General features: G+C 43.9%; 2 protein-coding genes across 6 annotated transcripts in view; one reads left to right on the top strand and one right to left on the bottom strand.

Annotated features, from left to right (window-relative positions):
- Nucleotides 1–1,336: 1,336 nt before the first annotated feature.
- Nucleotides 1,337–12,251, top strand: part of LOC310701532 (L-amino-acid oxidase-like) — a 33,731-nt gene continuing 22,816 nt past the window's right edge. The window contains exons 1-3 of one of the 5 annotated variants that reach the window (XM_083492560.1): nucleotides 6,316–6,660; nucleotides 6,822–7,141; nucleotides 9,260–9,428. In XM_083492560.1, the coding sequence (XP_083348686.1) occupies nucleotides 9,416–9,428 (13 nt within the window). In that variant the 5' untranslated portion in view covers nucleotides 6,316–6,660; nucleotides 6,822–7,141; nucleotides 9,260–9,415. Of the gene's footprint in view, nucleotides 1,714–2,024; nucleotides 2,110–6,315; nucleotides 6,661–6,821; nucleotides 7,142–9,259; nucleotides 9,429–12,251 lie in introns of those variants that run through there. The other 4 variants (XM_083492556.1, XM_083492559.1, XM_083492558.1 and 1 more) reach the window with 4 other exon arrangements.
- On the bottom strand, nucleotides 1,712–5,234 carry LOC310702024 (lymphocyte antigen 6 complex locus protein G5b-like). Its single transcript, XM_083493632.1, has 3 exons — nucleotides 5,098–5,234; nucleotides 4,327–4,440; nucleotides 1,712–1,970 (listed from the first exon to the last, which is right to left on the bottom strand). Exons 1-3 carry the CDS (start codon nucleotides 5,150–5,152, stop codon nucleotides 1,843–1,845), a joined length of 297 nt encoding a protein of 98 aa, XP_083349758.1. The 5' UTR covers nucleotides 5,153–5,234; the 3' UTR covers nucleotides 1,712–1,842.

Genomic DNA, 12,251 nt, shown 5'->3' with positions numbered 1-12,251 from the left:
TAAGTATTGGGCCCCGCCTGCTAGCCTGCTCCCTAAAATATCACTGGTTTGCTCATTTCTATATATAGGATGCCTTCATTCTGCACGGACTGGTTGCATGGCAACATGGGCAAATGGCTTTAGATACCTATTAGGCCCATAAATTACCATATAGTGTATATTCAACACAAAAAACAGTGACAATTTGTTCTTGAAAAAGGACAGCTGGACATTTAAAGGGCCCCATTACTTTTAGTAGCTTAGGGCCTCATCAAACCTAAATCCAGCCGTGCTCCCAGGAAGAGCAAGCTGGCAAGTGTAGGTGGGAGACCAACCCAGCCCCAGCCCTAAGCCCCAAAAGAAGTTACTGTAAAGAACTTGCTTCCTGCCTACTGTCAGAAAGCAAAAAAGGAGGCTTCCTTGCAACTGCTATTTGGTTAATAATAAAATAATTATTAATTTTATATACGGCCCTACATCTGAAATAATAACAGGGCAGTTTAAAGTATAAAAAACAAAATGCATAACGCACACACACACACTACAACCTCTGCCTCCCAAAAGTTTATTACGGCAAAGGGGAAACTAGCCCGGCCTCGAAATGAGCAGCGTCCACAGAGAGTTTGATTTGCGTTTACATGACAGAATCAAGAACACACCATATACTTGAAGCAATTTCGTACTACCTTAAAAACATTCCTGGCTTTTCCTAAAGAATTATGGGAGCTGTAGTTCATTAAGGATGCTGAGAGCTGTTAGGAAGCCTTTACAGAACTACAGTTCCCAGAGTTCCCTGTGAAGTGGGATTTGTATGTTAAACCACTCTGGGAAACTAGGTTAGGGGAGGGCAGGGAAAATGAGTTTCCTAACGACTCTGCATTCTTGTGTCAGGCTTGTTAACAGATTAATGCTGAACCCTACCTACATGTTGGTTGCAACTGTATGGCATTATTATTATTTATTGTGTTGTGAATTTGTTTTGAGATGCTTCACAAGAAGTGAAATAATAACCACAACGTCCTCTAATTTCTCAAAATTGCTGTCACTAGATTTAGCAATGACCATTAACTTGGCTGGCAGATAATATTATTTTGAACCATACACAAACAATATGAGGTTTGACAGCAGGTCCCTAACTTCTGCCAAAAGACTGCTACTGATTCATTGGAGAGATAATACTATGACCCCCCCCCCCTTTTAATCAATGGGTAGGACAACTCTTGCAACATATGAATGGATTGCTTTTAGACACAGATTGTAAATACAATGATATTTGGAACTCATTTATAAAAATCATAACAGCTTGCTAATAATTATTTGTTAGAATAATTATATTACACACTCATATTTCGCATTGCATCACATTTTCAAATATCTTTGGTCTCTTTCACTTTTATTTCCTCACTGAGCCATTCCAGCGAATTATCATTTGAAAAATCACATAATTTTTCAACCACATGCATTTGAAATTATGCAAAACGGGGGGGGGGGGTTGGAAGCCCCAACTCTTGCTGCTTGCAGACATCCATCGTTTATTTCTGTCATTTACGTTTCCTCAATATCAACCCCAGAAATATTCTGGAAGACAAGAGGGGTGAGGAACGCCCCCCAGAGAGGAGAGGGGGGGGGAGGCAAGCAAACGTGGGTTGTGGGTGGAGATGAGGAAGAGAAGCCCTTCTTCTTCCGGAATATGAGGGAAATCTCAGAGAAGCCAGGGGAGTTTTGCAAAGATCTGTAAGTTTCCATTCCCCGCTCTTTTCTCACATCTTGGCTTGGGCTCCCGAGGAGGGGAGACAAAACAGAGAGCAGATGCGGGAAGAGAAGGCAGAATTATGGAGACGGGGCTGGATTCCCAGCTCCTTGCTAGACGTTGCAGTAGTCCGAAGAGCAGCATCGGATGCTGACCTGGTGGCCGTGCGACTCCTTGTCTACGCCGCAGCCTTTTTTCTTCTGTCTGGTGCAGCCCAGAATCCTGAATTTCTCCTTTCCGTCTGTGGGTGGGGCGGAAGAAGACAGGAAAGGGAAAGTAGGGAAAGTTTGGCATCCGCGGAACCTCCAGCCTCTCGCTGCAGCAGCCAGAACCAGCTCTGGGCTTGTAAACTTCCTCCTGACTCACCCCAGCCTCTTAAGGTGCTCCCATCCCTCTGCTATCCCATGCCCGCATAGTCATACGTTTATTCATTTAATTTCTCATATTTCTGTCCCAGCTTTCCTGCAGGGAGCTCAAGGCTGCGCACATAGTTCCTCCTCTCTTCCTCCTCTGATCCTTACAACAACCCTGTGGGGTAGGAATAGATAAAATAAAAATACAAAATGTCCAGTAGCACCTTAGAAACCAACGAAGTTTGTTCTTGGTACAGTGGTACCTCGGGTTACATACGCTTCAGGTTACAGACTCCACTAACCCGGAAATAGTGCTTCAGGTTAAGAACTTTGCTTCAGGATGAGAACAGAAATTGTGTTCTGGTGGCAGCCGGAGGTCCCCATTAGCTAAAGTGGTGCTTCAGGTTAAGAACAGTTTCAGGTTAAGTACAGACCTCTGGAACAAATTAAGTACTTAACCCGAGGTACCACTGTATAAGCTTTTGTGTGCATGCACACTTCTTCAGATACCTATGCACATGAAACCTTATACCAAGAACAAACTTGGTTGGTCTCTAAGGTGCTACTGGAGAATTTTTTTATTTTTTATTTTTTTATATATTTAGACTGCGTCTGACCAACATGGCTACCTACCTGACTCTAGAACCTATGAGGTAGGCTAGGCTGAGAAGCAGTGGCAGTAATGCCAACTCGGATAAAATATTGGGGGGGGGGCAGTGCCGGATTTAGGTATGATGAGGCCCTAAGCTACTGAAGGTTATGGGGCCCTTTATATGTCCAGCTGTCCTTTGCCAACAACAAATTGTTGCTGTTTTTTGTGTTGAATATATGCTATATGGTAATTTATGGACCTAATAGGTATCTAAAGCCATTTGCCACTCTTGCTGTATGTAAGGTTTTATTTTATTTGTTTTTTATCTTATATTTTGGAAAAGTACATCCAGGTGTTTTTTTCCTTTAATTTTTTTGGGGGCCCCCAAGAGAGTGAGGGTCCTAAGCTATAGCTTGTTTAGCTTATACATAAATCCAACAGGGGGGCAGGTAAGCCCTGTCCCACATAATCGATCGCATGACACGCTGCACGTACACGATTTGAATGGCAATGCCCATCAACTCTGGTGGGCCCAGCCCCCCCCCAAAAATATTTTTTTGGGGGAAGGGACCTTGGCTCCTAGAAGTTGGCTCCTATGCTCTGTGGAGATAATCCGATGCTCTAACCACTGTGCTATGCTGTGTATACATTGCAGGCTTAAAATGCAGCTAGGCTGTACTTTTCATGCTCCTCTGTTGTCTTCATTCAGATCGAAGCTGTTTCCTAAAAAACAGCAGGATAGATCAAAGAAATGTGGTTTGTGGCTTTGTGTTCATCGCTTTCTAAGCCAGCAGCAGTGGGATGCTGGATGCAGAGCAGACCACATTGGGCTAACTTAATGAAAAATTCTTCTGATTTCTATGTACCAGGGGGTGTCGACAGGCAGGGATGCCTTTACCTTATGCAAAAGGTGTTTGCACCGGGTCTGGAGAGGAATTAGGAGCGCCGTAAGAATTCCAGTCAGTTTGAGGCTGGTTTAAGAAACAGTGTGGCAGACAGCAGTATCTTTTACAGCAAAGCACAGGATACCTATGCATATTGGATTGTGACATGTGAACACATTAAAAAAGACAACAGCTTGGGAACGGCAGTAAATGGGAGTGTGAACACAGCCTCTGTCTCTTTTTGTGTGCGTGGGCGACTTAAGAAACTACACACACACAAAGCATCAGCATCACTGCTAAAACCAGTTCCATATTATAAAAATCAAGTGCCCTGGGCCAGGGTGCTGAGGAGGACTAGACAAGGTCTTAGGGGAAATTGGTAGATTGCACCAGTGATGTGCAGAAAACATGGGCTTCAGACTTGTATTAGTCAACCTGCTCAATAAGTGCTGCCCTGGTTCATATGGCCACAATTTCCATCGTCTGGCAGCAGAGATATTCCTGACTGTTCCACGAGTCAAAGGTATCCCAAAAAGGAGTTTGCAGGCCCTGAGTGGGCCATACATAGATCACAGTTTGAGAGACTCTGGACCTGGGGCAGGGAATCTGCGGTCTTCCTGATGTTGTTGGACTCCAACTCCCATCAGCCCCAGCCAATGGTCAGGGATGGTGGGAGTTGTAGTCTAGCAGCACCTGGAGGGCTGCAGGTTCTCCCTGCTCAATTCAGCCGGTTCTGAATGATGCGGCAACCAGACCAGGGTCCCTTACCTTGGCTGATGCGGATGGTCATGCATTTTTCTCCCTGAGACATGCAACCTTCGACCCCAGTCATGCACTCGGCATCAGGACTCTTCATGAGACAAGTGTTGCATTTGATACTCTCTGGGGAAGAAAGCAGAGTGAGGCCTCCTCGCTTTTGCTGTAAGGTCTGCTGCCTTGCGTAACACACAGTTGGACTACCGCAGTGCACTCTACGTGGGGCTACCTTTGAAGGTGACCCGGAAACTACAACTAATCCAGAATGCGGCAGCTAGACTGGTGACTGGGAGTGGCCGCTGAGACCACATAACACCAGTCTTGAAAGACCTACATTGGCTCCCAGTACGTTTCCGAGCACAATTCAAAGTGTTGGTGTTGACTTTTAAAGCCCTAAACGGCCTCGATCCAGTATATCTGAAGGAGCGTCTCCACTGCCATTGTTCTACCCAGACACTGAGGTCCAGTGCCAAGGGCCTTCTGGTGGTTCCCGCATTGTGAGAAGTGAAGTTACAGTGAACCAGGCAAAGGGCCTTTTCGGTAGTGGCGCCCGCCCTCCCACCAGATGTCAAAGGAAAAAAACAACTATCTGACTTTTAGAAGACATCTGACGGCAGCCCTGTTTAGGGAAGCTTTTAATGTTTGATGTATTACAGTATTTTAATATTTTTTTGGAAGCCGCCCAGAGTGGCTGGGGAGGCCCAGCCAGATGGGCGGGGTATAAATAAAATTATTATTATTATTATTATTATTATTATTATTATTATTATTATTATGACTTACCCCCGGATTCAAGCAGAACAAGGGAACAAACGGCAAAGAGCAGAGCCCCAACCATCTTGGAATCGATCGCTTCTCTCTCAGTCTAGATCTTCAGTCAAGGGGTAAAATAACCATCCCACACTGGCAGGGGACAGGCCTTTGCAAAAGCACAATCTGTAGGCGGTGGGTGAAGTGGCTGGCTAATCATTCCCAAGACTGGGGGTGGTACTCGGAGTAGACCTATTGAAATTAATGAACGGGACTAAGTTAGGTCCATTGCTTTCAATAGATTTGTGCAGCATAATGCTTAGTTGAGTACCACCCTCGGAAACGAGATGTACAAGATTCTATGTGTGTTCCCGTCCCATATTTTCGGTACTCTTTAACCTTGAATATTTGTGAGTCAATGCCAGAGGCCAAGGCGAAGCATAGCACCCCTTTGGCTCCAGGATCAAACACATGCATCTAGGGAGAAGGGCAGGTTTCTATGTATGATTAACAGACCAGTAGTGTTCAGGACTGGGGGTCAAGACCCTGAGGGGCTCAGCTTCTTTTCAGGAATTTCCAAAGTCCGTTTCGGGGGCCTAATCTGGCCCTCTGGTCGATTTAATTCAGCCCCGTGGCAGTATATGTCCTGGGGTAAAATCCTTAAAAAAGCTCAGCAACTTTGGTCGGCCCTCACACGTGTTTACTTCATCAAATCTGGCCCTCTTTGAAAAAAGTTTGGGCACCCCTGTTTTAAGAGTTGGATAGGAGGGGTCAAGAGAAAGGAGAGATTCACCAGCAACGACCACATTTTTCTCTCTTCGCAGGAATACAGACAAGTTTAGGTAGTTTAGGAGTTTGATTTTGATCAGTTTCAAGAGACCTAAAGGTAAAGGTACCCCTGCCCGTATGGGCCAGTCTTGACAGACTCTAGGGTTGTGTGCTCATCTCACTCTAGAGGCTGGGGGCCAGCGCTGTCCGCAGACACTTCCGGGTCACGTGGCCAGCGTGACGAAGCTGCTCTGGCAAACCGGCCCCAGAGCAGCACACAGAAACGCCGTTTACCTTCCCGCTAGAAAGTGGTACCTATTTATCTACTTGCACTTAAGGGTGCTTTCGAACTGCTAGGTGGGCAGGAGCTGGGACCGAACGGCGGGAGCTCACCCCGCCGCGGGGGTTCGAACCACCAACCATGCGATCGGCAAGTCCTAGGCGCTGAGGACTCCACAGCACCACCTGCATCAAGAGACCTAGGCTCTTTAAAAACCATTTCTCCTTGCCAGTCTATTACTAACAGCAAACTGTCTTCTGACTACCCACTCCACAAAAAATGATGGTGATCCTGACCACAAGCGCGACCACCATTGTATCACTTTGGCATTGAATAGGCAGGCAGCCTGTGGGTCACACCAGACACAGAATCATAGAGTTGGAAAGGACCCCAGCTCCGAGGGCCTTCTGGCGGTTCCCTCACTGCAAGAAGCAAAGTTACAGGGAGCCAGGCAGAGGGCCTTCTCGGTAGTGGCGCCCGCCCTGTGGAACACCCTCCTATCAGATGTCAAGGAAATAAACAACTATCTGACTTTTAGAAACAGATGGGTAGCCGTGTTGGTCTGCCATAGTCAAAATAAAAAAATTCCTTCCAGTAGCACCTTAAAGACCAACTACGTTAGTTCTTGGTATGAGCTTTCGTGTTAAGAACTAACTTAGTTGGTCTTTAAGGTGCTACTGGAAGGATTTTTTTTTATTTTGACTTTTAGAAGACATCTGAAGGGAAGCTTTTAATATTTGATGAATTATTGTATTTTAATACTTTGCTGGAAGCCGCCCAGAGTGGCTGGGGAAACCCAGCCAGATGGGTGGGGTAGAAAGAAAGAAAGAAAGAAAGAAAGAAAGAAAGAAAGAAAGAAAGAAAGAAAGAAAGAAAATAGTACAACCCCCTGCAATGCAGGAATCTTGACCAACATGGAGCTTAAACCCACAACCCTGAGATGAAGACTCTGATGCTCTAGCAACAGGATTTTCCCTGTGCAATGGAGTCTCTGTGCAAGGACCCATCTGCAACTCAATTCCCAAAACAGTAAGGAGTCGTAAACGTCTTAATTTAAGATCCATTGATACGCCTGATACCAAAACATTTTCCTAGGTAGCAGTGAACATCCCCATTATTTATCCCAATTGTTTTTTAAACTTTGCACATCAAACTTATTTGTTGATAATAAATATCTATAAAAAGTCATCACTGGCTTTTTAGTGTCCAATGAATTATCCGATTGCTCCCAAATTTTGGGTGTCTCAAAGGCTGTGAAGGCCGCCGAACCAAAACAAGTTGCTTAAAAGATGTTGCTGCTTCAAGTATTGCCATTGTGCCACCTCTGACAGATGGTATTTTTTTCTTAGAGCATCATACATATAAAATTAGTCTTCCTCCTCTACACCTTTTATCATCCAGCTTTTTTCCATATTGCCATATTTTCCCCAATTCTACTTTAATAGAGTAGGGATAGACAAACTCAGCCCTCCAGATGTTTTGGGACTACAACTCCCATCATCCCTAGCTAACAGGATGGTCAGGGATGATGGGAGTTGTAGTCCCAAAACATTTGGAGGGCCGAGTTTGCCTATGCCTGCCATAGAGTATTTTTTTAAAAAATAAATAATGTTTTCAGATTTATACATTTCACTAATTTTATAATCATTTTAACATTTCAAAACTTGACATCCTTCCCCCCTTTCTGTGGTTCCTTAAATTTATCTTTAATATCTTCTGCATATCCAAATTAACTTAATTTTATTCATTTACTCATCTCCTTTAAATATATACTCTTATAAAATTGCAGGCTATTACAAGAATCCTGCCAATGTTCTTATCTGTTTACAATTTATCTATAAATATTCAATAAAGCATTTCTTTTATAAAAAGTTTGTTATCTTGATTTCTCATTCTTCCAGTAAGTTTAACCATTTCTGCATATTCCATAAGCTTTTATATCCATTCTTCCATTGCTAGGACTTCTGCTTTCCATTTTGGGGCAAGTATCATTCTTGCCACTGTAGTAGCATACATGAATAAGTTTTTATACAGTTTAGGTAGTTCTGTCCCTATAATTCCCAAAAGAAAAGCTTCTGGGGGTTTTTTTGGGGGGGGGGGGTTACAAGCATCATTTTAAACATCCTTTTCAATTCATTATATATCATTTCCCCATAGAGGAAGTAAGGATAGACAGCATCTTAAAAAGCAGAGACATCACCTTGCTGACAAAGGTCTGTATAGTTAAAGCTATGGCTTCCCCAGTAGTGATGTATAGAAGTGAGAGCTGGACCATAAAGATTGCCGAAGAATTGATGCTTTTGAATTATGGTGCTGGAGGAGACTCTTGAGAGTCCCATGGACTGCATGAAGATCAAACCTTTCCATTCTGAAGGAAATCAGCCCTGAGTGCTCCCTGGAAGGACAGATCGTGAAGCTGAGGCTCCAATACTTTGGCCACCTCATGAGAAGAGAAGACTCCCTGGAAAAGACCCTGATGCTGGGAAAGATGGAGGGCACAAGGAGAAGGGGACGACAGAGGACAAGATGGTTGGACAGTTTTCTCGAAGCTACAAACATGAGTCTGACCAAACTGCGGGAGGCAGTGGAAGACAGGAGTTCCTGGCGTGCTCTGGTCCATGGGGTCAAGAAGAGTTGGACACAACAACAACAAAGGAGTAAGGAGTCGAACCCCTGCGGCCAAAGACAACCAAGCTCCTACTACTAGATCAAATGACCAGCAGCCTGTTTCGTCCTCCGGAAAGTCCGCAACCATGGTCTTGCATGGCAGCTGCTTTCCCCTCCAGTGTGGGAAAAGGTAAAGGGACCCCTGACCGTTAGGTCCAGTTGCGGACGACTCTGGGTTGCGGCGCTCATCTCGCTTTATTGGCCGAGGGAGCCAGCGTACAGCTTCCGGGTCATGTGGCCAGCATGACTAAGCCGCTTCTGGAGAACCAGAGCAGCACATGGAAACGCCATTTACCTTCCTGCCGGAGAGGTACCTATTTATCTACTTGCACTTTGACGTGCTTTAATCCACAGTAGCCACTCTGACCTCTACTGAAGCTCTCTGTCACCTTTGCTCTGCCCAGTGCTGTGTTGATCTTTAGCTGCCTCCCCACTATCCCCACCCCCTTGCTGATCATGGGGTTTTTGTTTGTCTCCCAGAGTCCAGATGCTCAAGGCCTCATGGTGCTTTGCTGTGGCTGAAAGGCAGCAGCAGACAAGGCTGAAGAGAACCTGTCAGTATCCGTGAATGAAAGTGAGACAGTCCTGGTTCTTCTCTGCACCAGCCGTAGCTTTTGGGGATCCAGCCCAAGGACCATGGGCAGGTTGGGTAAGCATGTGAGGTCACTAAGGTGATACGTGGGCAAACCCTTTCTCCTAGAATCATAGAATCATAGAGTTGGAAGAGACCACAAGGGCCATCGAGTCCAACCCCCTGCCAAGCAGGAAACACCATCAGAGCACTCCTGACATATGGTTGTCAAGCCTCTGCTTAAAGACCTCCAAAGAAGGAGACTCCACCACACTCCTTGGCAGCAAATTCCACTGTCGAACAGCTCTTACTGTCAGGAAGTTCTTGTTGCTGAGCCAAAAGGGAAGGGAAAGAAAACAGAAAGTACTGAAACCTCTAGCTGTGGAACTGCACATTAGAGGGAATGGAAGTTCTGTATGCACCATGCGCTTAAAGATTGTCCCCTCCCCCACCCCAGGAAAAGAATTCTGGGAACTGTAGTTTATTACTATTACTATTTATTTCATTTCTATACTGCTTTATATTTTTAAGAAAAATCTCAAAGCAGTTTACAGAATATTAAAACGTCAATAAACAATCTGAAGAAAGTCAAATACAGTGGTACCTCAGGTTACATATGTTTCAGGTTACAGACGCTTCAGGTTACAGACTCTGCTAACCCAGAAATATTACCTCAGGTTAAGAACTTTGCTTCAGGATGAGAACAGAAATCACGCAGCAGCGACGTGGTGGCAGCAGGAGGCCCCATTTGCCTCCAGCTATTAATTAATAACCCAAGATCACAGCATCTTTCCAATAGTTTCTGGACTTTCATGCAGGGTCAAGATCTCCCTCACCTGGCTAGTGCTCACTCTCTGAGGACATTTATCTCCAATAACACATATACAGTGGTACCTCGGGTTGCAGACGCTTCAGGTTACAGACTCCGCTAACCCAGAAATAGTACCTCGGGTTAAGAACTTTGCTTCAGGATGAGAACAGAAATTGTGCTCTGGCGGCGTGGCGGCAGCGGGAGGCCCCATTAGCTAAAGTGGTGCTTCAGGTTAAGAACAGTTTCAGGTTAAGAACAGACCTTCGGAACGAATTAAGTACTTAACCTGAGGTACCACTGTACACACAAAAATTGACTGGCAGGCAAAGATGATAGAATATTTAGAACTTGCAAAAATGACTGGGAGATTAAGAGGAAACTCAAACCAGAGAATGAGTAAAGGTTTGACAATATTTAAAGAATATCTAAAAAAGTATGTATTGTGATAATGCAAATCTCCTGACAGGTCTAGATTGAATCTTGAATAATAACGAAATTATAGAAGCAAGAATCACCACTGATATGTAACAGTTCACAAATAAGGAAGTGCGTATAGACCAATCATGTGTAAAAAGTACAATGAGGTGAATCGGAAGTCAAAAGTGTGCGAGATATCAAATGATATATTGTTAGTGTTTAGTTGTTATGATGGTATGGTATTGGTCTGTTTGTGTTGTTTTTTATGTAGCATGTAAATTGTTTTGCAATAAAGCTTTAATAAATTAAAACAAAAACAAACAACATAATTAACAGAAAACTAAAATTTTATCTTAAAGATTTCAAAATATTACAAAGGAGGTCAACTACGGGATACATATTTAACGCAAAGTTAACACACAAACAAAAAACCTTAAACATTTCCCCCCCAAAATTGCTAAGTGAAGTCAAATATAAAATGCACATTTAAAACAGCATAATTAACGAGAGAATAAAAGATTATCATAAGCATAACACGTCTGTTTGGCAGGCACAAAAAGATGGGGTAGAATAATCCAATAGTTAGAGATTTGTTGTCAGGCATAGCGATGTCTCTCTGGTCTCAGGGTATTGGGAGCTGTAGTTCTGTGAGTGGTGAACTACAGTTCCCAGTATTTTCCCAGGAGATGTGCACTTTAATGTATGGTGTGTAATCAGCCAAAGATGCTAAATAGCCCTGAAATTTTCAGATGGCATATGAAAAAATACGAACTCAATTCAGCTTAAGGAATCTCCATACAGATTTGCATGCAGATTTACAGTAAGACCAGGGTTCTCTACAAAGAAGCCTAATTTTTTTAATATATGTCTTAGGGCACCATATCAATAATAATAGTTTTTAAAATATCTATATCTTTTCCAGACTAGGTTTTGGAAGGGAATATTGGGGTCCAGGAAAAAATGTGGAATGTATTTTCTGATTTCGGTGTATGTGACATGAAGGGATTATAGGCACATGCAAGCAAGATTTGTGCAAGCACTTCTAGATGGCTTTGAAGTATTTTTGCTGCAGCATATCCTGTTGCCAAAGAGGCAAGCCACTTTCTTGGTTTAAAAAGCAGCTTGCCTCTTTGACTATTGCTGTGGCAACAAAATGTAAGGGGGGGGGAGGGAAACAGTTGTTTTCAGTCAAGTCACCACTACTGAGCATACATTTGTTTAATGACAAATTCAGGCGCGATTGTCATGGAATCGTAGAGTTGGAAAGAACCCTGTGGATCATTTACCCCAATCCCCGGCAATGCAAGAATTTTTGTGTGCAACGTGGGGCTCAAACCCACCACCCTAAGTTTAGGAGTCCAATGCTCTACCAATTGAGCTATCCCTCTGTGTGTGTGTGTGTGATGTTTTAAATGGCCCTCAAGAAAGCGTTCAGTCCAGGGTTGATACGACTGCCAAAAGATGAAACAGGCTTGGATGCATTAACCTTAAGTAACAAGAAGTTGGCGTATGTCCAATATATTTTTCACACATGAGATGGAAAAACCCACTTGGCACCGTTTCTGAATGCTGTTCTTTGGGGGCATAACGCTGAAAGCAGAGATGCTAGCCAATACAGGCTCGAATTTTCACATTACGGACCAATATAAAGCACAGACTACTAATTTCAGCGC

The sequence above is a fragment of the Podarcis liolepis genome (assembly GCF_965112155.1).
Source record: "Podarcis liolepis genome assembly, chromosome: 2".
NCBI lineage: Eukaryota > Metazoa > Chordata > Lepidosauria > Squamata > Lacertidae > Podarcis > Podarcis liolepis.
Note: the sequence above shows the minus strand (reverse complement) of the source record. Positions and strands in the feature narration are given on the sequence as shown.